General features: G+C 30.0%; 3 protein-coding genes, 1 non-coding gene and 1 pseudogene across 6 annotated transcripts; 3 read left to right on the plus strand and 2 right to left on the minus strand.

Annotated features, from left to right (window-relative positions):
- Nucleotides 1-8,295: 8,295 nt before the first annotated feature.
- Nucleotides 8,296-8,961, plus strand: LOC127259067 (nuclear transcription factor Y subunit B-4-like; annotated as a pseudogene).
- Nucleotides 8,962-9,972: 1,011 nt separating this feature from the next.
- LOC127258670 (autophagy-related protein 18a-like) lies at nt 9,973-12,315 on the plus strand. Of its 2 annotated transcripts, XM_051285599.1 has the most exons (5): nt 9,973-10,589; nt 10,701-10,916; nt 11,241-11,454; nt 11,810-11,936; nt 12,082-12,315. In XM_051285599.1, exons 1-5 carry the CDS (start codon nt 10,047-10,049, stop codon nt 12,170-12,172), a joined length of 1,191 nt encoding a protein of 396 aa, XP_051141556.1. In that variant the 5' UTR covers nt 9,973-10,046; the 3' UTR covers nt 12,173-12,315. The 2 variants fall into 2 exon arrangements, with proteins under 2 accessions (XP_051141556.1, XP_051141555.1); XM_051285598.1 differs by having other exon boundaries at nt 9,974-10,916.
- Nucleotides 12,316-14,043: 1,728 nt separating this feature from the next.
- Nucleotides 14,044-15,035, plus strand: LOC127258860 (glutathione S-transferase-like). The gene is made up of 3 exons (XM_051285902.1): nt 14,044-14,254; nt 14,343-14,391; nt 14,490-15,035. Exons 1-3 carry the CDS (start codon nt 14,108-14,110, stop codon nt 14,939-14,941), a joined length of 648 nt encoding a protein of 215 aa, XP_051141859.1. The 5' UTR covers nt 14,044-14,107; the 3' UTR covers nt 14,942-15,035.
- A 77-nt stretch (nt 15,036-15,112) lies between these two features.
- Nucleotides 15,113-15,183, minus strand: TRNAG-CCC (transfer RNA glycine (anticodon CCC)). The gene has a single exon. It is a non-coding gene; the product is annotated as a tRNA-Gly (tRNA).
- Nucleotides 15,184-15,918: 735 nt separating this feature from the next.
- Nucleotides 15,919-18,889, minus strand: LOC127258859 (putative indole-3-acetic acid-amido synthetase GH3.9). Of its 2 annotated transcripts, XM_051285900.1 has the most exons (5): nt 18,342-18,889; nt 18,128-18,229; nt 17,116-18,038; nt 16,557-17,034; nt 15,919-16,075 (listed from the first exon to the last, which is right to left on the minus strand). In XM_051285900.1, the coding sequence occupies exons 1-5, from the start codon at nt 18,659-18,661 to the stop codon at nt 15,961-15,963; spliced, it is 1,938 nt and encodes a 645-aa protein (XP_051141857.1). In that variant the 5' UTR covers nt 18,662-18,889; the 3' UTR covers nt 15,919-15,960. The 2 variants fall into 2 exon arrangements, with proteins under 2 accessions (XP_051141857.1, XP_051141858.1); XM_051285901.1 differs by having other exon boundaries at nt 15,919-17,034; nt 18,342-18,880.
- Nucleotides 18,890-24,116: the final 5,227 nt, after the last annotated feature.

Genomic DNA, 24,116 nt, shown 5'->3' on the forward strand with positions numbered 1-24,116 from the left:
TGTTGTACTTTGGGTCAAATGGTGGACTTTTTTATCGTAGAGCAAATGTACAATGCTCTGAAGCGGTTGATGAAGAGGGCGCAGGCGGCGTTGCTGTAGGAGATTTGGCCGCCGTCTATCTTATCACCACCGGCCTGGTGACACGTCGTGGGTCACCCCCATGCATGCTTCTCAATTTATAATCATTATTTTTATTATTATTTTACTCCCAATACATTTATTAGTATTTTTTTTTTGATCCATACACACATTTGACGAAATTTTCTCTAACTTAGCACATAAGCAGGGTAGGGTGTTTTTGTTTCGTGAGATTTTTGAAAAATAAATATTTTTATGTGAAAAAATTGTATATAAAATATAAAAATAATGAATGTGTAATGTATTAATTTTTTAAAAAAAAATGTAAAAAAAAATTATAAAGAACAAACCCGTACTCATTTGAAATCGAACTCAAAATTTAGCTCGAAGTAAGAAATATCTCGACATTTGATCTACAACGATTTGACCTCTTAATATGTTTGTTACTCCCTTACACTCTTATGAATCTATTTATTTATTTTTTTTACATAGATTTTAAAATATTAATATATGTATATGTATAGTATAGTATAAGCGAATGACAATTATACCTATAAATTTTTAATAATACTTTATATGTAAATTGAAAAAATTATTGTAATAATGTATAAAATGTAAGCTTTTCTTGAATTAAGTGGGCATACGATTACTTAAAAAAATTATAAATTGACATAGTAGAAATTAAAATAGTAAAATGAATAGAGTAATTACGGCTAGAAAAAGTATTATTTTTAATCCTCTCAAAATATTGGTAAGTTTTCCTCATCTACATCAAAAAATTTATTTTTTTACTATTATGTACAATTTATAAATAATTTCAAATAAATAAATAAATAATAATAATAAAATAGAAAAATATTATAGTTATACCATCTGTTAAATTGTGTCACAAATAAACATAATTACATAACTAATAGGAGTATATTGAGACGGATGAATAATGTATATAATAATTTAAAATAAATAAATAGTGCCTAATAATGAAAAAGTAGTTGGGCCCATATTGGCCCAATAACTCATATTGGATCAGACCAAAGTTTATGAATACCCAGATGATCAAATAATTCTGGCCCATACATTTTTGTTTTCGAAAAAAATAAAAATAAAAAAATTCATAGAGGGGCTGTATACTTCTAAGATTTGTTACCAAAGTTAGAATAATCTTATGTTCATGATAGGTTTTTTTTTTATTTTTTTATTTTATTTTTAGAGTGAGAGAGACCTACCTACAGAAATTCGAAAAATCAAACGAAAAATATTGACGTGAAAAGAAATCAAATATTATATTTATATTCGAAGAAATTGCACAATTTTGCAACTCCACGTCATCATTTTCCGTCGATTTGTTGACGGTGGGACAAAAAAAATAATGTTTGATTATATTGTGACAAAAAATGATGAGTTTTGATTATATTGAAACTAAAATTGATAAAAAAAATTATATTGAGACCAAGAATGATGAGTTTTGGTTATATTGAGACAAAAAATGATAAGTTTTGGTTATATTAGGACAAAAATGAATAAGATTTTTATATTGGAACTAAAATTGATGAATTTTAATTATATTGGGACAAAAAATGATTTTTTCCCTTATTTTTATTATAGTGACTACAAACTAGACGGAAAAAATTTTCTTCTTCTATTTTGAAAATATATGCATGAAGTATCTTATATAAAATTTATTATACTTCATCATAATATTAGCAAAATTTGTACATATCTCTTTAAGTTATGTGAAAAAAAATTATAAATTTTGTCTAAATGTTTTACTATCACAAAAAACAACATATTTCAATTCATGCATTATAATACGCATAAAGTTACTATAATATATTCATTTTACTTTTATAATTTTATGTACAAATTTATAAACCAAACTTCAACACTACTTTAAGTTCTGTTTACGTGAGAGTTCTAGAAAAAATTTATAATAAAAAAATTAGGCATTTGACTTCATATTTGGTGAAATGAAATAAATATTTATTAATTTTATAAATATTGTTACTTAATAGTATCAATTTTTTTTTTTTTTAAAGTTATAACCTCTCAACTCATAATTATTTAAAATTATATTCAGCTCACAATATATATTGAATCATTTAGAAGATATGTTTGTTTTTGGTCTCAAATCCTTGCACTATTCATGATATTTTTCCAGTTAAAGATATTATATATATTAAATACTTGTTTATATTGCATAAAAGTTATTTCAGTTATAAAAAGAAAAAAAAAAGAAAAAGTGTGACATCAAATTATTATTAAAATTCTTTACGTCTATAATATTTCAAAATAAATAAATCAATCAAAAAAAAGATTCTAGCTTGATTTTGATTCCAATATATGTAGATCTTATAATTTACAAATAAGCACAATTGTGTATATATTCACCACTTGCAAATAATCCATTTTCTTTAATTAATTTTGACGAAGTAATATTTCCACTGTTAGGACTGACTCAACTCAATACTAGTATGATAACGGATTTATTACTATTTTTTTTTTTTTTTTGAATATTCTCTAAAAAGGCCTCGTACTAGTGAAATTTACTTGGAACTTATAAAGTGTGAAATTTTCTTCACAACTTCCGATGTGGGACTTGAGTTTGCACCCCGACACCCACTTTATTGATGGTCAAATTTTATTTTATTTTATTTTTAATATTTCCCCTACTTGATAAGAGCAAAAGGTTAATTTTTTTTTTTTTTTAAATGATTAGTTAGTTTTGGACCAGATTCCATGCTCTGCTGCTGCACAGTGAAATCACAGGGCCTAATAAAGCAGTTCCATATAATAATAATAATAATAATAATAATAATATGTCACACTTTGAAATCGACCCAAATAAAATAAAATAAAATAGATATTGTGGAGTTGTTCGATAGTGGCCACACTAATTAAAGCAAACAACATAGATTAATTTATTAGCAAAGGTTGTGCGTATATATATTTATTTATTTATTTATTTATGTGATATATGTGATCACTAATTAATGGGATTCTTAAGAATTAAAAGTGAAGAGGTATCTCAAATATATTAAACCTCAAAAGATTATTCATTCACTTATGTTGCAAGTTATTGGCTTTTGAAAGCTGACCATACTTATATATTACTAATTCATTTTAGTCAATTATTTTTATTTTGTGTAAAAAAAAAAAAGAAGAAGAAGAAAAGAATTGGTTCTGCATTTTTGGGTACTTCATCATGGAATATAAATATATATAATAATATTTGATTCAAAATGTTTTGAAAATTGAAACCTATTTATTTGATTTTACATCAATTTTAAAAACAAAATGGAGATAGATATATTGATTTGGTGTTGAATTTATTGTTGTTTGTTTACTTAAAAAATCTTACTTAAACATAAATATTAAAAAATCTTTCATAGTAAAATTTATCTACCATAACGAGTTTCATCATTCTCCAACGAAAATAATAAATAAATAAATAAAAGATGATGCGACTTAATTGTGTGAAATTTTTTATTTTTTATTTTTAAAACTACATCACACTTTCTCGTAAGTTTCATAAATTTTGTATCTAACCTCTTAATTGCCCCAAATTAATAGTATTTTACTTGTACGCGTCCAAACTGTGATTGAATTTCATTATTTCCAACTGAGCGTTAGGATTTCTATGGCCTATTTCTGACCGCAACTTCGGATCACTAGATAGGTTGATTTTTTGCTAAAACTCTTTGGTGGGAATAGGTAATTGAAATCTTAAAACTCGAATGCCGTCGAGTGATTTTAACCAATTTTTTTAATTGTTTCTTCAAGCTAAATAGAAGATTATGGGTATATGGGTAATTTTAGAGATTTAGAAATGAAGATTATACAATTCAATCATAGTTTGAGCGTATGTAGGTCAAACACCGTCAATTATGAACGACTGAAGTTAGATGCAAAGTTTATAAAATTACAAGGGAGTTTGACGTAGAAGGAATAAGAGATTTGGCGCAATTTTATAAACGACCAGTGAATTTTCTACAACTTTGCCTTATTTTGTTTAATAATAAACATTTGAGTCGAATTGTAATTTTATGTGATATAAATAAATGCTTGATGTAATTTTTTAAACTAGTTTTTTAAATGTAATATGTTAAATCAAATTAAATATGTAATACTGTGTTTTTAGAGGGAAAATTAGGTTAATTTAAATTTTTGTTTAAATAATATTTTGATGTGATATTTTTTGTAAGAGATAATATTTTTACTAATTTTTGTTTGTCTCATTCAAAAGTATTTTTTTCTATTTTAATAAAAGTAATCGTACACTAATATTAAAATACTATTAATTTTATTTAAATTACAAAGATATCATTACATATACAATTACTTTATACATAAAGATAAAGGACAAAAATGCCAAAATTTTCTACACACTTCTAAATAAAATAATATTATTTTTAATTTACTACAAAATCTAAAATAAATATTTTCTTTCGGGACGGAGATAATATATTTTTATTAAAAATTGTACTAAATAAATAGTAATTCACAATCAAATAAACCTATGTTTAAAAAAAAAAAAAAAAACAATTTAACGTAAATTTAGGGTTTGTTTGTTTGGGGATTGGATTAGATTTCCACTATCCATCCTATTTTTTTTTCCCAAAAAATCAAATTAAATACCTATTTTTTATTTTTTATATTATACTAAAAATCAATTTTACACTCAAAACATCACATCAATACCTATTTATATGACATGATACAACTATTCAAATTCAAAATTTTTTATATTCAAATCCAAACTCCCAAACAAACACTCCCTCTTAATCTGTTTATTTAAATATTTTGTCGTGAATTATGTAATGGCAGAAATCCACGTATACGAATACATGATTAATTAATTAAGTTGCACCAATAATTGAGTTGAAAGCCTAATTTGCCTAGATTAGACTACTACTTTTATAATTTTAATGCATGCTTGCGTTGTGTTTCATACCCATATTAGATATATTTTAATTAAATTACAAGATTACCTATTTTACATATATATATATATATATATTTAATCAGCAATCACCATCATTTGGATCTTATCCATTTCCTCATCATTTGCTTAGTGTGCTTGTTTGTAGGTTTGAGGGTGGATTTTGGGTTTTAAATAATAAAGTTTTTAATTAAAATAATTATTTGAACTAATATTTAAATTTTAAAATTAATTTATATATTAATATAAAAAATAGATATTTAATTGATATATTAAAAAAACTAATTAATAGTTAAATTTTGGATCAAAACCCATAAACAAACATAACCATATGGACACGGCGAACCAGACCGGGACAGGAGAGGGACTAATTTTTCAAACTTAAAAAAAATAATAATAATAAAAATTCTATTTGTTCATTCCAAAAATCTTACAAAATATCAAACAACAACAACTACATATTACAAAATTAATTTTTTTATTATATGAAATTGATAAATAGTAAAAAAATTCATTAAAAAAAAATAAAATTGCTCTCATAAAGATGATCTTCAATGCATTTGGTTGAGAGTTTTTCGAAGATTTATTCTAATTGTTATTATTATTTCTTACTTTTATATTTATGTGTTTTATATCAAATAAACATTATGATTTAAATTTTTTATTATTCAAAAAATTTAGATTTCGGATTTTTATTTTTTTATTTGAATAATATTTTGAATATAATTATTTTATGAAAGCAAATAATATAATTTTACAAAAAACTATAATAATTTAGTAAAAAAACAAAAAAGAATTATTGAGTAGACACACTCTAAAGCCTTATTCTTACCAAAACAAAAAGTTAAATAAACATTTATATATATATAATATCACATGAAATTAAGTAAATAAAAAATACTTACACAAACCAAATGGACATTCTAATATTAATTTACAAATTATATGCTCCCTTATTGTTCTGAAAAATGTACTATTATTTTGCTTTTTAAATATAGATTCTTAAATATTAATGTTATATATATATATAATATAAATAAAGATAAAACAATATTCACATCCCTATTAGTTGATATTTGTTAAATTAAATTAATAACATTTGTGTAATAAAGTATTATATTATAAGCTATAAAATTATTTTAATTTTAAATAAATTATACAATTTATTTTTTTAAAAAATTATTGTATTTTATTTTGAGACGATCGAATTCAAAAATAAATATATTATTTTATAGGAGAGAGGAAGTATAATTGTTTAGCTTTTTTTTGAAAGAGAAAACAGTCCTAACTTGAATCCAACTGTTAGTGTGTTTGAGTTTAATTAATTGTTTCCAAATTCATTCAAAAACTATTTAGGGTGCGTTTCGCAATTAGTTATTGATTCAATTAGCTGTTAGCTGATTCAATTAGTTGGTTTGACTAGCTGATTCAATTAGTTGTTTATCTTAAAGTGTTTGGTAAAACAACTGTTTGACATTAGTTGTTTATACATAAAAATGACTGTTAAGGACATTGATACGTTATTTTTTAAAATATTTAATTTTGTTTATTTTGGTTTGAAATTTATGAGAATTTTTGTTATTAATTATTGAAAATTATAAAATTTTTATTTTTATTTTTATTATTTAGATCGATAAAATTATTTTTACTAGAAAATAATAATTTTTTATTAAAATTATGTAAAATATAAAATAATAAATCTTTCGTATATATATTTATTTTATGTTAATTATTATTTTAATATATATAAATAAATTAATAACCTTTGTTTTTTCTATTTGATTTAGTTTTAAATTATATATTTTACAAATAAAATAATTTATATCTAATAATTAATAATAGTAATTATTTTAAATTTACAAATAAAAATAAAAATATAATTTAATAAATTAAATATATTAAAAATAATTAATAAATACTACTATAAAAATATATTTATATGTAAAAAATAAATAATTAAATTTTAAGGGTAAATAAGGAATAACCAAAATTAAAATGAAAAAACTCTTTCAAAACGTTGGGTAGATGAACTTTTCAGAAATTAGTTTTTTGGGTCAGAAAGCTCTTTTAAAAAGCTAATTTACCAAACACCTAAATTAACGTTTTGACTGGTCAAACAGCTAAAAGCTCTTCAAAACGCTGTTACTAAACACCCCCTTAGTCTACCATCAATATTCTTTTCCTAAAAATTAATTCAAAAGATTATGTGTAACGCACCATAATTAATTTCATTTAGAAAAATATCACATTTCATACTTAAATTTTATTCAAAATTTCAGAATATCTAAAATCACCAAGAGTACATAAGTAAACACACCCATATTTTATGATAATAGATAAGTTCAACGTCAATTTCCCAATCTCTATGGATCACACTATTAATTAGAATATATAATTGAACTTCTTCCAGTTCTTGAAAAAGAGATGTATTGAACACATTACACATATCCACAATATATATATATATATATGCAATATTTATGTTAAAAATTCATAAAATGATGACAAGGATGTGTGCATACATACATACACGTGTATATATATATATAGATGTAGTGTGTGTGTGTGTGTGAGAGAGAGAGAGAGAGAGAGAGAGAGTACAAGTAGAGTAGGTAATCCAACATATTAGGGTTTGGATTAAAACCCTGAAAATTTTGGTTCTTTTTAGGTCTTGTTTGGTAGCTTGCACTCTGCCAGAAGCTGTACTCTACGTATACATTTGACAACATTATATAATTAATTAATCCAAAATTATGCTAGTATAATATTATTACTAATTAAATTTAAATCAATTAATTAAACTATATATATATATATATTTATTATTGATTCCAGACGAAGGCTAAGTGGGAGGGGACCATTGTTGAAAGAGCTGGAGGCAGACGACATAATTAAATTAACTTAAAATATTGAACAATTACGCAATTAATTAATATAACTTGCTAATTAAAGTACAACCCATTTATTATTATTTACTAATTATTTAATTATAAAATTAATTAAAGTGACCTAACTCATTGATAGTACTTGTTATTCAGGCAAATCTTGCCTGCCAATATGCCCTTAATTAGCATCTCCATACAGGTGTCCGCCAGATATTAATCCTTAATTTATTTTATTTTTTTCAATTTAATTTATTATTATTTTTTTTTACAATATAATATTTTATTTTATTTTTTTAAAAAAAAACCCTAATCAAATATATATATATATATATATATAAACAAACCCTAATAGGAGCTGTGTGTGGTGTCGTCTATATAAAGTCAAAATTAGGGCATTAGTGAAATGAGGCAAAACGCAACGTGTCTGTGTTTTAGAGGATCGACACCAAATAATAATTTTAGGGCTTAATTAAAATTTCAATCTTCTAAACACACAAAAACATGGTCGATAACATAGATCACTACTGTTGGAATTCAGACAGCAAAAGAGGCGTTATCAGGTACCCTCCTGCAACTAATACCGGCGGCCATGGCAGCAACTCCGGCGGAGAAGACGAAAGCAGCAGCCTGATAATTAAAGAACAGGATCGGCTGATGCCGATCGCGAATGTCGGCCGGATCATGAAGCAGATCCTCCCGCCGAACGCGAAGATCTCGAAAGAATCGAAGGAAACGATGCAAGAATGCGTGTCGGAGTTCATCAGCTTCGTCACCGGCGAAGCTTCCGACAAGTGCTTAAAGGAGAAGAGAAAAACCATTAATGGAGACGATATTTGCTGGGCTTTGGGGAGCTTAGGGTTTGACGACTATGCCGAGCCTCTCAAAAGGTATCTAATTAAGTTCAGGGAGGCTGAAGAAGAAAGAGCCAATCAGAACAAGGCCGCCACCGCCATCGACAGGTCGGATTCCGGCAATCACCGCCGCCGGAGTCCGGAGGATTCACCGGAGCCCTTCAAGTTTCATCTCATGTAGAGAAGAAGAAGAAGAAGAAGCAGCTAATTAAGGGACCCAAAAATGTCGAAACCCTAGTAAGTTAAATTAAATAATTTGATTTATATATATATATTTAATTTAATTTATGCAGACCATTAATTCTTGGGGTTTTGATAATTTATAAGGTCGTTGAGAGAGGGATTAATTGGAAGAAGATCCAAAAGTACTACTGGTGACTACTGTCGAGTTCATTTTCTGGAAATTAAAGCTAATTTTCTTTAATTTCGATGTTTATCAGTTTGATTAATTATTGTTCTGATGAAGTTTGGATTGGGACGACTGTACTGTACTGTACTCTACTCTACTCTACTCTACTTCTCGAAATTCCATCGATGTTTATTACAGCTGATTATATTATCAGTTACCATTACCACTACAGGTTCCTTTTTTTTAGTTACTAACAGTCTTAAGTAATTACATATCTATACAGTGCATTTTGGGGTGGGATCTCAGTTAGCAGTAGTGATATATAAGCACAGGAATCAAATTAGTATAAAATAAAAGAACATCAAATCAAACAGATAATAATCCAGGTTTACTGTTTGGCCATGTTAATTCATGCTTTGTGAGTCTGCTAGTCTAGCTACTTACACAGTAACATATATATGTATATAGTAATAATAGTAATGTTTCTTTCGCAATAATAATAATAAATTTTACTATTTTTATTTTATGTTTCTTAAAAAAAAAAAAAAAAAAAAAGAAGAAGAAGAAGAATTCCCCTAAAAAAATATTATATCATCAACTAAATATTCTCAATCCAAACTAAGAAAAAAAAAATGTGTTTCTTTGGATTTGAGTTGAGAAATTTTGATTTAGATTTTGTATTTAAAGAATTATTAATATAATATTTTATTAAAAAAATAATAAAATTAGAAACTTTTACCAAAAAAAAAAAAGAAAAATACTCAATATAATTCTGTTGATGAAACCTATTTTAATGAACGTAGTTTTGGGCCAATAATTCGGCCCATTAGTTGTCCCAATTATTAGGGCAAAATTGATTTCATGCGAATCCGAAACCAACCAACCTTGTTTATTTGTTTACTCCCTCCCAAGACTTCTCTTTTGCGCTCTTCCCCTCTTCTTCCATGGTGACTATCTCCAGGTTCTCCGGGCATGGCAGCCCTGACTCTAGCGCCAATTATGCTTCCCCCAAGATGCAGCCCAACCTAGAGAAGCAGAACCAGCGTTTTCAGCCGGAGCCTCCGCCGGATGACAAAACTGACGTTCTCGACGGCGGCGGAAGCGAGTCTACGATGAGTTTCATCGATGATTTCAGTAGTTATCCCACAAACCCTCAACCTAACCCAAACCCTAGCCCGGTCAAGCTCCTACACCTGTCCTTCAACCAGGATTATGGCTGCTTCGCTGCGGGAACCGATCGGGGATTCCAAATCTATGGCTGTGATCCCTTTCGTGAGATTTTTAGGCGCGATTTTACCGGAAACGGAGGAGGAATTGGCACCGTTGAGATGCTTTTCCGAACCAACTTACTTGCTTTGGTTGGCGGTGGAAGTTCGCCAGAGTTTCCGATGAACAAGGTTATGATTTGGGACGACCGCGAAAGCCATTTTACTGGGCAATTATCTGTGAGGTCTGAAGTGCGCGGGGTTCGATTGCGGAGGGATCGAGTAATTGTCGTCCTTGAGCAACACGTTCTCGTCTACGATTTTGCTGATTTGAAATCGTTGCATGAAATTGAGACAATTGAAAACCCTAAGGGGCTCTGTGTTGTGACTCAGGTTGCGGAGCCATTGGTATTGGCCTGTCCAGGGTTGAAAAGGGGGGAAGTCAGAGTTGAACATTTGGGTCTGAATAAGACACAGTTAATCTCAGCTCATAATTCAAGAATTGCGTGCCTTGCACTCTCTCAGAATGGGAATCTGCTGGCCACTGCTAGCACCAAAGGGACACTGATTCGTGTATTCGATACCGATAATGGTAGTTTGCTGCAGGAGGTAAATTGTTATCAACAAAAAATTTCAATATATGTGTAGTCTGACATAATATGTTTTCATCAAGTTATGGTGCAATTGAAAGCAATGGCTAAGAATTTGTGATTGTGATCATGATTTAATCCTAACAAATTGGATCGTTTCGAACTTGAAGATTTATTTTGTGTATGAACAATCATTACATTTATTGGATCATGATATGCTTTAGGGTGATCCTAGATCTTTACATTGGACAAGATTAACTTTGGATTTTGTCTCGTCTTCTTTGTTAAGTATCTTGCATTCATGGAAATATAGATGTAGGACTTAATTGAAAATTCGACACAGGTAAGGAGAGGTGCAGACAGAGCAGATATCTATAGCCTGGCATTCTCGCCCACGTCAGAGTGGCTGGCTGTCTCAAGTGATAAGGGTACTATTCATGTATTTAGCCTTAAGGCTAAGGTTAAGGTTGATCCTGAAAGTGGGAATGAAAGTTCAAACAGCCCGAATCCAAATAGTTGGAGTGTGACTTCAATACCTAAGTTGTCTTTCATAAAAGGTACGAAGTTTGTTATAGTTATATTCATCTGTGTATTTTGAACAATCACATAAGAGTAATGGAGCCTATAAGTTCTTTGCTTTGGTTTTAATAACTTGGTATAGTGAAATTACAGAATCTTTATGATCCTTGGTTGATTGAATATAATCGGAGCCGTTTATTGACTTCTTTTCTTGCTTTTTCTTCCAATATATATCCAAGTTGGCTCGTTTTGCTTGTGTTGAATGAAATGTTTGTGGGCATGCGAATGCACATAAACTTTTTAATTTGCGAGCGTAATAACTAAATTGTCATCGTTGAATAGAGAGATTATTTGTCAATGCCTTGGGACTAAAATAGATTATTATTTTGGAAGGATTCCTGCCAAAGTATTTCAGCTCTGAATGGTCAGTTGCGCAGTTTCGTTTGCCTGAAGGAACCCAATACATGGTTGCTTTTGGTCATCGAGAACATACACTGGTGATTCTTGGTTTGGATGGAAGGTGAGCTCAGTTGATCCAACTCGAATTTCTTCGATCTTTGGCCATTTTTAACTTGTTCATGTATCTTGTTGTTATGCTTCATGGATGTGTCTACTTGAATTATTACAGATGTTATTTACTCATATCAAATTGTGATATTTTGCAGCTCTTACAGATGTAAGTTCGATCCAGCCACAGGAGGGGAAATGGAGCAATTAGAGTATTACAACTTTCTCAATCCTGAAGAACCTTTGTAGAATATTAGTAGTAAATATATTTTTTGATCTCTTTTTTATTCCTTTTCCACTGTTAATGATTTTGTAGATAGGCATTTTTAAGTAGAGAAGGTAGTGCACTAATAAGTTAACTTTTATTGGTTTATTTTTATTGTGGTCGTTAATTAATTTTGATTCTTACTTTTTTATTATTTTATTCAAATAATTACATATTTTATTGTGTGGTTTGTGATTGATTCATTAAATTAAATAAATTTTGTTATATTGTCATTCAAATTCTTATCAAAATAAATTTTTTTTATAAATATTTTTATATAATAAATTTGTTAGAGTAATATTTTACAATGTCATTTGTTACTATAGTAATCAGTTAATAAAATAATACTATTCGTTGTTAAGTAAATTTAAAAAATTTCAATATAAAATTTTCTTAAATATATGAGCAAATTTTCATGCTAATCAATTTAGGGTTTGTTTGGTGGCAATTTGTTTTTACAAATATTTAACATAAAATATTATTTTTTATATTATGATATTCTTATTTGTAAATTGTGGTTTGTCGATTGAACCTAAAATTATAATTATAACATCAATTTCGATACAAGATCAAACAAACAACAAGATTTTTAAGTAACCAATACTTGTTTAAGTATAAAATAGATATATAATATTTTTACAAAAAATGTATTTATTAAAAGAATCAATATAATATGAAAATGCGTGTAAAAATGTGATTATTCTTAATATTTAATTAATCATATATATGATTAATTATCCGTTTTAATATAATAATAATATAGAGTTTGTTTAGTTAGTTTTAAATTAATTTAAAATATAATGTTAATTTAAATTTTTATTTATATAATATTTTTTTAAAATAATACTATATTTTTATTAAAAAATTATAAAATAATGAAGAATATTAATTTTAATTTAAAATAATAGCAAAACAAATCCATAATAACGTCAAAGGCCGACCCCGGTCATAACCAGAAAGGCTGACCTCACTGCCTACGTCATGCTTACTTATACAAGTAAGGTGGGCCTGCGTGCATTCATATCACGTTTAGCGTAGTCATCTCACACGACGCACCATATCCAAATTTTTTTCTACTTGTTTAATTGGAAGTTTCCAGTATCAACTAGAATTTCACATCATAAAAAATTAATAATAATAAATAATTAGGATAACAAAAATATACTCCATCCGTTCCAGATACTATATCCACGTTGTCAGTTCTGTCCGTCCCACGTACCATGTTACTTTCTTTATTTAGAAAATAATTACGCACTTTAATCTCATTTTAAATTTTTAAATTTTATTTTTTTAATTTTAATTAAACTAATTAGTTATTTAATCTTAATTTATGATTATTTATATTATAAAATAATTATTTTTACTAATACATTTTTAATTATTACTAATTACATCTCTCCTAAAATTTTGTGTCTACAATATAGCAGAGACACACGGTACATGAGACGCAGGGAAGTATAATATAGATAAGAAAATATATTTTGATTTCCACAAAATAGGTAAGAAAAAAAAAAGGAAAATGATGTAATCAAGTAGGTAGGAAATTTGCTAATTAGCCAATGCGTTAATAATATACCTCCATGATATAATTTCAATTTTCATAATAATTTAATTATCAGCTTTCCTACCTAAATTGAAGGAAATAATATTATCGAATCAGTAATTACTTTCTAACTTGCTGTCCAATCCAACGGTCAACAATAGACAATTCTGATTATCTATATATAAAGAAAAAAATTACAATAATTTATTGAAATTAATTATTTTTTACTATTATGCATCCCTATAATCCCCACTTGTAAACGGTAATTAAGCCTAAACCGCCTTTCTAATTTCACCTATAAAATGGACGGTTTGGATCAGACCATTACACATACAGAAGCATTTCAGAGCAAACCAGAGCAGCAGAGTCGATTTCAATGGCGATCAAAGTCCACGGCAGCCGCGTTTCAACTGCAACCATGAGAGTCACGGCTGCGCTGACTGAAAAAGGTCTGCAGTTTGAGCTAGCGCCTGTAAACATGGCAGAAGGCCACCACAAACAGCAGCCGTTCCTCTCCCTCAATGTAAGGCTCTGAACCCTAGATATTGTGTAATTGAGGAATCGCCTTTGTTTTTAGCTTTAATTGTGTGTGTGTTCCTCGATCTCTGCAGCCGTTCGGTCAGGTGCCTGCGTTCGAAGACGGAGATCTCGTGCTCTTCGGTGAGCGCAACTGCTCTGTGAACAGATCTTAATCAATTAGATCGAATTGATAACCGCTTCTGTTGTTGTTGATGTGATTTAAAAAATTACTGTTGCAGAATCGAGAGCGATTAATAAGTACATTTCGGAGGCGTATGCCGGCGTGGGAGTTCCTCTGCTATCCAAGGATCCGAAAGCAATGGCGACTGAGTTAGTGTGGATGGAAGTTGAGGCTCATAAGTACGATCCTATAGCTGCGAAATTAACCTTTGAGCTGTGCATCAAGCCGTTTCTGAAACTGACGACGGACGATGCGGTGGTGGAAGAGCAGGAAGGTGCGTTGGGTAAGGTTCTGGATGTGTACGAGGCTCGCCTGGAGAAGAGTCCTTTCCTCGGCGGCGCCTCCTTCTCCCTGGCGGATCTCAACCATCTTCCGACCTTGGGTTACTTGATGGGGACTCGAGCCAAGGCTGTGTTCGATTCTCGCCCGCGCGTGAGCGCGTGGTGCGAGACGATCCTTGCCAGGCCTGCGTGGCAGGCCGTTTTCGGCCTCAAAAGCCAAGCTGCGTGAGTGAGTCGTTTAATGTGACTCTGCCTTCGGGCCATTTCGCAAATAAATGTATTGGGCTGAGCCTTATATGTATATTTTTATTTTTTTTTGTTGCTGTCGGCAGTCTTTAATAATAATAATAATAATTAATTAATTAAGAAATTAGAAAGAAAATAATAAATTCAAAAAATCTGCGCATCCGGGGAATCGAACCCCGGTCAGTACCGTGGGAGGGTACTATGATACCACTACACCAGATGCGCTTTTGATGTTGTATAGAATTATATGTAATATATAGATTAAATAATTTATTGGTTGTAAAGTTATATTGCTCTTGATGTACCTTGTTGCATGGGCCACGCCCATTATCGAGTTATAGGCCCATATATGTGTAATTGGAAATGGTGGGCCAAAAAACATAGTGAGGATCCCATAATATATTAATTCCAGAGCCATAGAGTTAGGAGGATCTCATTCTATTCTGTTGCCATTTGTCGTGAGATCTTTCTTTTAATACAATATTATTGTTATTATTGATATTTTTCCTTTCGTTTCACCCTTTATTCCTTATTATCCCAATTCACCATTGTCGAAAGCTGGAAAAATGGAATATATGCTCTGGTTTCACATCATGTCTGTCTGATGTCCTTAGCTCGCATTGTAATAATAATATTCTTCTTACAACATGGGAAAAGATACACAGTTGCACACCCACAGGACAAAGATTGGATAAGATTCCGCAAGGAGACCACAAGAATATATGTATATCTTTTCTACCACCGAATCATCATCATCATCAGACAATAAGCAGATCAGATCAGAATAATCTGCACTGTTCTATATACCCTTCCTATTCATTTCACACTAACATTCCAGTTATCAATTTATCATCACCATCCCTTTACTACCCTCTTATCACTATCATCATCACTCCACTCCCTCTATAAATTTGGCCTCCACTCCCATTAAAGCACCTTCCAATATCTTTGTTTGTTTAGCAAACAGACGAGGAGAAGAAAAGAAGAAAGTAATATTAACAATTAATAAAAAAATAAATAACTTATCAAAAGATGAAGTCTCAGAACAGCTTCTCCGGCGACAGCTCCGTCGCCCTGCAAGACTCCAAGACTACACCGGAAAGGAAGCTCCGACAACCTTGCAAGAGAGACAACGAACGACCAAAGTACAGATATCGTGAAGATCCCATGAGAACTATCATGTTCTTGAGCTCTTGGAGCCACACTTGATCAACATTCAATTATAAATTTGATCCAAAACAGCAGATCAAAGTGCAAATTCAATAAGGTGTTTGTATGTATCTATGTATGTATTGTGATATTTCTGTGAAAACGTAACAATGTATAAAACAGCATCATCAACGTGCAAAATTGATCGATTTAAGTATTACTCCATTTTCTGATCTTGCACAAATATGATCGAGAATCATTTCATAAATAACATAAACCTGGATTTACTACTAATCAATGATTCTCCTCCCAATCATCATCATCAAAATCAAATTATTCAATTAATCTAAGAGTGATTTCAGGGATTCCAAACAGGATCTCTGGGACTGAAATAAGACTCACTCACATTAGCATTGAGCAGCTTGAGAAAAGCTTTGGACTTAACACACCTGGGAGTTTTGTACTGATTAATGGATGCTCCTCCTTGAGCAATCGACAGATCCATAAGCTTCTCGAAGGTTCCACCCTTCACCCACCGGATTTCCAACGGCCCCACCGACTTGTCGTTCGTCCGGCACCGCCGGTACACGTAGTCAAGCCCTTCCTCCACCGCGATGCAGCACTCGTTCAGCACCCACGCCGCTAGATTAGTGCCGGCGACTGTGCTTTTGATCTCCCAGAACAGAACGTAGTGGCCGGGGACGGAGGTCGCGTCGGCGTAGCTGGTGTACTCCACCAGCAGAGCGCCGCGCGGCTCCAGGAAGCTCTTCGCCGCAGCCGTGATGCTGCGGTGGAGATCTTCTTCGTTCGTCTTCTCGCAGTCGATGCTCAGGACCACATTCCGCCGGCAGATGAACCGGAACTGCGGCGCCTCGTTGTGGAATCCGGTCACTTGCAGTACGTCGCCGATTCGGTACCGGTACAAACCTAATTACGAAATTACTGATCAATTTCAACGATTTAGGTATAAATTGGCGGTTATTTGACTCGGACGGAGGCGCGACTCACCGGAAAATGTGGTGACGACGAGCTCGTAGTAGCAACCGACTTTTACATTGACGAGATCCACGAGCTTACTATTAAACGGCGCCGCCTCTTTTTTATTAAACGGCGTCGTTTCGTTATTGTTTTTAAACGGCGCCCTTTCGGTATTATTACTAAACGGCGCCGTTTCGTTGTCGTTTTCGGTGTCGTCATCGTCTTCGAAAGCCATCCACAGTTTGCCGTCTTCTGCCAACGGTAAGAACTCAAAGTAGGCCATGTTCGGCAGCAGGGTGAACGAAACCTCCGACGGGGGGCAAAGCGGCTTCAGATTGACCCCAAAGTAGCATTCCGACGAGGCGTACATCGGACAGACCAACGGCAGCCGGTCGTCGCTGTAGAACTTCAGCGCCGGCACGTACTGCGACATCGACCCCGTCACCACCGCCTCAATGTACTTAGCGTTGGGCCACAGCCGGCACACGATCCCCTTCCACGATTGCCGGCAGATGTTTTCAATCTCATCCGCCGCGTCCGGGTCGGGCCGTCGGAGGAGATCCGCCATCGCCAGTCTGCAAGCGGCGTCGGAGACGCCGACTGAAAGTTCTCCGGCGCGAATGTCGCGGCAAAATTCTCGCCAGTGGCGCTCGAGGAAGGAGATTGCGCGGAGGAGCGCGGAAGCGAAGACTGCTCCGAGGCGGAGGACGCGGCGGCGGTGGATGAGTCCGGCGAGCAGCTGGCAGTACATGCTCTGGTCGCTGTCGTGGCAGAGAATGGCGGCGTCGGAGCTCGTGAAATCGTTGAAGGGATCGTGCGGGCGGTGCTTAAAGTGCGAGCTTTTATAGTAGCTCGTCAGTACGGTCCTCGCCGGAATTCCGCACGCCGTCGATGTTTCTGCTTTCACGAAGTAGAGATACATTGCTTTCCCCTCATCCAGCCCATCCACGTACCTGTACTTACACATAATTAATTAATTATACCCAATTAGTAAAAATTATAATTAAATCAATGAACATGATATATATATATATATATATACTGGTTGATTATAGGCATGATGAGGTTGTAGACGAAGGTACGACGATCAAGGTCTTCTGCAATGGAGGGCATCAATTTGGGCTCTCCGGCGGACGTTCCCGAGCTGCACAAAATCCTCAAATCAAATCAAATTCAAAACCTTTTTAATTAATGAACATGCAGATAGAAACCCTAATTAATCAATTAAGAAGACGATATGTAGATGACAGGCAGACCTGGAGAGCATTTCAGTGATGGGGTGTGCAGTGAGGAGATTGGAGTCATCGTCTCCATTAGCAATTCTGAGAATGTAAGGGTAGATATCCTTATACGTAACAAGAGGGACATTTTTCTTAAACAGATCATGAGACAGCTGCAGCTTATTATTACAACAATTATTATTATTATTATAGTATTTGGACAAATAGTGAGTGTGGCAATTCTGTGAGAGGATCTGTGTCAAGATCTGTTCTTGAACTTCCCCAGCTTTAATGGTGAGTCTTTCCAGCTCCTTCAAGGCTTCCACCCCTTTGTACTCCAATTTCTTCCCATCCATTACCCAACCCAACAAGAAAATAAGTAATAAATCAAATGTATGTAATGGAAAAAGGAAGTCGAAACTGTTAGCTGGCTAGGTAGTTGATCATCAGCAATATGGATAAAAACCCTAATGCTGCACCTCGATCGTACTTCAAATGTACTTGTTAGTTTTCTTTTTCTTTTTTCTTTTCTTGCCTGTCGTCTGTCTGAATAGTTTGAGAGCCAAACAGGAGTTCCATATATATAAAAGAACAAAATAATAATTTAAAATGATAATATAATAAATTAATTCATTAAAATGATATATATATATAGTGCATATACAGTGGGTTTTCTGTTTTGGAGGTGATAATTGGTTGCTACCTAGTCCATCCATATCCATCCCTATCCACACCACTGTCCATTAATTTTTTATTTTTTATTTAAAAAAAAAAAAAAAAAAAAAGGTGGTAGTGACACAAGACAGCAAAAAGAGATATCTAGATAATCTAAATGAGATGAGATCACTCGTTGTATTCTGTCCTTTACTCACATGCAACATACATATATATCTATATATATAAATCATTTCTTCCACAAATAATATGTATATATATATCTATTGAGATTTATTTATTTGAAAGAGAGATTATGTAATAATTAAATAGTAATTGACTTCTTTGTTGGTGTACATGATCGATCGATTGATAAATTAATTTAATTAGATATATCTATCGATTTTAAATTTATTTTAAAAATATTATAATATATATATATAGATATAGCATTAAATTAAACCTTATATCCACTTTTTTTTAAAAAAAAAAAAAAAAAGATTGAACAATTGTAGACAGACAGCATCTGATGCATGCGTTTTATTTAGAAAAGAAAATGAAATTAGAAAAATATGGCCTCTTTTTTAGACCCTACTTACTTTACATGTTGTGTTATCCCAACCAAATTATTGTGTGGTGTGGAGTTTCTCAATGTTTCATTCACAAGTAATATACAATAAAGTACATTTGGGATATATATATATATATGTATGTATGTTAATATTTAGCCAATCAGGATTAATTTGTAATACTTACATATATATATAGCAATATAATCTAGCTAGTCCTTATCTGGTAATTTATATTTTTAATTCATTTCGTCAAGGAAAATAATTAATTTTGTAATAAGTCATTATCATTATAAAATTAATTAAAAACAACTTAACTACACTATAGATTGTCGTGGGAATGGAAATGGGAAAGGAAGAAAATAGAATAGAATAAATAAAGAAAATAATGAAATTCGTAAAAAGACAAGCAGCAGTGGTTCGCCACATAAAAATCAATGATCCATAGTAAAAGGCATATATATATATATATATATTATTATTATTATTATTATTATTATTATTATTATTATTATTATTATTATTATTCTCTCTATTCGAGATACCGTGTCTGCTAGACTGTAAACACGATATTTTATGAGGGGTATAATTAGTAGATAATTAAGAATGTATTAGTGAAAATAATTATCTTATAATATAAATAATTATAAATTAAGATTAAGATAACTAATTAGTTTAATTAAAAATTTTAAAAAATCAAATTTAAAAATTTAAAATGAGATTAAAGTGCATAATCATTTTCCAAAAAAGGAAAGTGACATGATATATGGGACGGATAGAAACGCCAACGTGGACATAGTATCTGGGACGGAAGGAGTATTATATATCAGATCATCATCATCATCATCATCATGCATGCACCTACTCACTCTTTTGTTGAGTGGAGAAAAGCATTAGAAAATAATAAATAAATAGGATAATATTGTACCTCATTCCTTTATGTAAGTATAGTACATGCCTTTAATTAATTCCCATGCACGACAATAATGTTTGTATGTTTGTGTGACGTGTAGTTCATATTAAGAACAAGAGGAGGTTTCTTCCCTGGCCACCAACAACCTTTAGTTTGTGTATATGGTGAACAACTAATTATAATTTAAGGGGAGAAGGGTATTTTAGGCACATTGGATTGTACCACATGCCTCGTATTTTATATTTTATTTTATTTTATCTCATTTTCAGATTATCAAAGAGTTTATTTTTTATGTTATTTTAACAAAATAATAATAACAAACAAAAAATACTTATTTACATGAATTTTGAAAATATTGAATAGTATGATATTAAAAACAAAACAAAACGAAAAAAACGTTGAAAAGCTTCTTTTTTTAAATGAAAAAGAAAATAAAAAAGACAGAGATAGTGACACACACAAGGGAAAGCAAGCAGTTGTTGGTGTGTAGTGACGCAGGACAGAAGCAGATGTATTTGGACACTTGTCGCCACATCCTACTCATTAGCTAACATAATAATAATAATAATAATAATTTTAAATCCCAACTTTTCATATTATTTAGTTACAATTGGTTCGTGTAATGTAATTTGTCTATCGGTCATAGTTTGCAAAATAATAAATTCGATCAGAGATTTATTCGGCGTGTACTTTCGAATAGCAGCTGATCTACGTCGTCAACAAATAAATAAGGTAAATTAAATATATAATAGTTCTTGCGGATGCAATGCTGAAATTTATAATTCTAATTTAAGATTCATTACATATGATTATGTGTCCGGTGATTTTATTTAACATTTTTTTTTATATAATTTAATAAATATGTTGCTATTTAAAAAAATAAAAAATTGCTCTATTTAAAATGTAAAAAGTGTTATCATTATCCGATTAATTAAAAAAAAATGTTTCGTTTAAATCTTGAAATATCAGCACTATCCAATTAATTAAAGTTCAATACAATTAAAATGATTAATTTAAATTGTAAATCAATAATTAATTTTTTTATTTATTATTGTATTACTAAGGTCATCTCCAACCCACTGCATTTATGCAGTGAGTCGTAGTGTTACTCCAAAAATAGAGTAACGGTGAGTCCATTCCAAAAATATAGTAGAGTTTTTGTGGTGTTTTTTATATTTTTGGTATTTTTTAGATGGATTGTGTAATTTTAATTTTTTAGTAGATGATATATAATTTTATATTTTAAAAAATTGTATGTAATTTTATTTTTCTTTGAAAAATAATGTATAATTTTATTTTTTAAAAGTGATACAATTTTAATTTTTGAAAAGTAATATATAATTTTATTTTTTAAATTGATATATAATTTTACTGTTTGAAAAGTGATATAATTTTTATTTTTTTAAAAGTGATATGTAATTTTATCTTTTTGTAATAAATTGTTATGAAATAATAATATTATGTTATCTTTGTTTAATTATTGTATCATATTTGTCTTGATAGCATTTATTTATTTATTTAAAATTATTTTATTTGTAATAGTTATTAATTATAAATGTTAATTTTTATATATGTAATTTTTTTAAAAAATATAAATTATATGTGTATGAATCTAATATAAAAATAAATTAAAGTTGTGGTATAATTTATAAATATAAAAAGTTAAATAAAATAATATAAAGGATGAATATATAGGAAATATACATTTTAGAATAAAAATTGGAATTTATGGTTGAAATAAAATTACTGTAAATTAACTTCATTTTTACTGTACCAACTGCAAAAATAGAATGGAGGGTTGGAGATGGACTAACCAAATTTTGTTGAAAAGTCCGAAAAATTTAAAATGGGATTGTTGTAATTCACGTGGACAACAATTATGGAGAATGGATGATGACGCAAATGCAATCTCTCGCGTGCAGCTTCCTTTCCTTGTCTTGTCCTCCACTCACTATACCAATAATAATAATAATAATAATGGTATGATAATATAGAGTAATTTCGTGACTGCGAAGTCATGGATTTAAATTTTAGATCACCTATTATACATTGTTTGTCTAATGTGATTTGTTTTACTGAATTTAATTTATAAGGTATTAGATTCGATCGAAGATTTATCTAGTGTGCACTTTTGAATATTGAGTTACTATAATAAAAATAATAATAATAATAATAATAATACTATGTGTGTTTGTCTGAGAGTGCTCCGTACGGATGTGGTGTACTCTAACCTAAGCTGGCTGATGGACGATGGTGATGCAAAATTGATCATTGTAAGAAATTGGATCGTACATGAAAATCATGCATTCATATATACATATATATATATATATATACATACACATGGCAGAGTAGAATGCGCTTGGCAAACAAAATAACATTATATTTAAATAATAATAATAAAATAAAATAGAATTGCAAAAAAAAAAAAAAAATCAATAAAAAAATGATAATTGATTTATTTATTTAGTAAAATAACAAAAAATAGTTTTAATATATATATAGATATAGGTATATAAACGACAATGAATTTGATTTAAAGAAGATGATGTATTATGAATGAAAATAAAAATAAATTAATCAGACAAAAAGGAATTTCAGTGAAATAGAAATTAATAAAATATTAATTATTGTTTTTAAAGTCATCCATTATTTAATTTTAAATTTATAACTTAAATAAATAAAGAAAAATATACTATTGTTTTTATTCCTCTATTTTTATTTTCATATAGCACACCCATAGATATGAAGGCTTTACTTTGCTCATCCATCAAATATTACTCAATTCAAATTTCAATGGTGCTCATATATGATTTCCTCCATTGTCTTTCTCTTTCTTTTTCTCTTATATGTGTTTGTTTGGGAATTTAAATTTTAGTTTGAGATTTTAATAGTATAGTTTTTCAATGAAATAGTTGTATCATGTGAAATAAATAAGTATTAAAATAATATTTTGAATGTAAAATTAATTTTTAGTATTATATGAAAAAATAAAAAATATATATTTAATTTGATTTGATTTGATATTTTTAAAAGAAAATTTTTGACAAATAGTAATTTATTTATTTTTTTTGAAAATGCTATAAATGAAATTGATCATTTTATAGTAACAAAAAGCTCAGGAGGTGAGATTGAATAGAAATCTATGTGTATTCACTTGAGATTGTATTAATTTTTTATTTAAAAGATTTGTGTACATTTCTTATCAATTTACAAGAATTTTCATAGTATAATTGATATGATTATTTATTAACTGATATGAATTTTTATTGCATTAATAAAATTACATAATGTACTATTTTTGTATTGATTTAAATGAATTTTATTTATAAACTTTGGTTCTCAAACTATTGGTGCAAATAAATATAAGGAGCCAAATAAAATCATCAAATATCAAGGCATGCAAATATATGTGATAAATGCAACTAAAATTGACCAATAAATCATTATCGAAATCAATTTTTTCACAGTTCAATTTTAATATATTTTTAACCACGAACGTTGGTTCAACTTTATTTTTTTATCAAAGAAAATATACATTCCATTGAATGTACCGATGTTTTTGTATAGGTATTTGTAAAATTCTTAAATACTAGATTTTGGGGTATAGTTCATCAATATTTTTATAAAGGAATTAAAATAAGATTAGTATTAAAATTCATAAATATTTTTTAA

This window comes from Andrographis paniculata, unplaced genomic scaffold, assembly GCF_009805555.1.
Source record: "Andrographis paniculata isolate CXL003 unplaced genomic scaffold, ASM980555v1 Contig5END, whole genome shotgun sequence".
Classification (NCBI taxonomy): Eukaryota; Viridiplantae; Streptophyta; class Magnoliopsida; order Lamiales; family Acanthaceae; genus Andrographis; species Andrographis paniculata.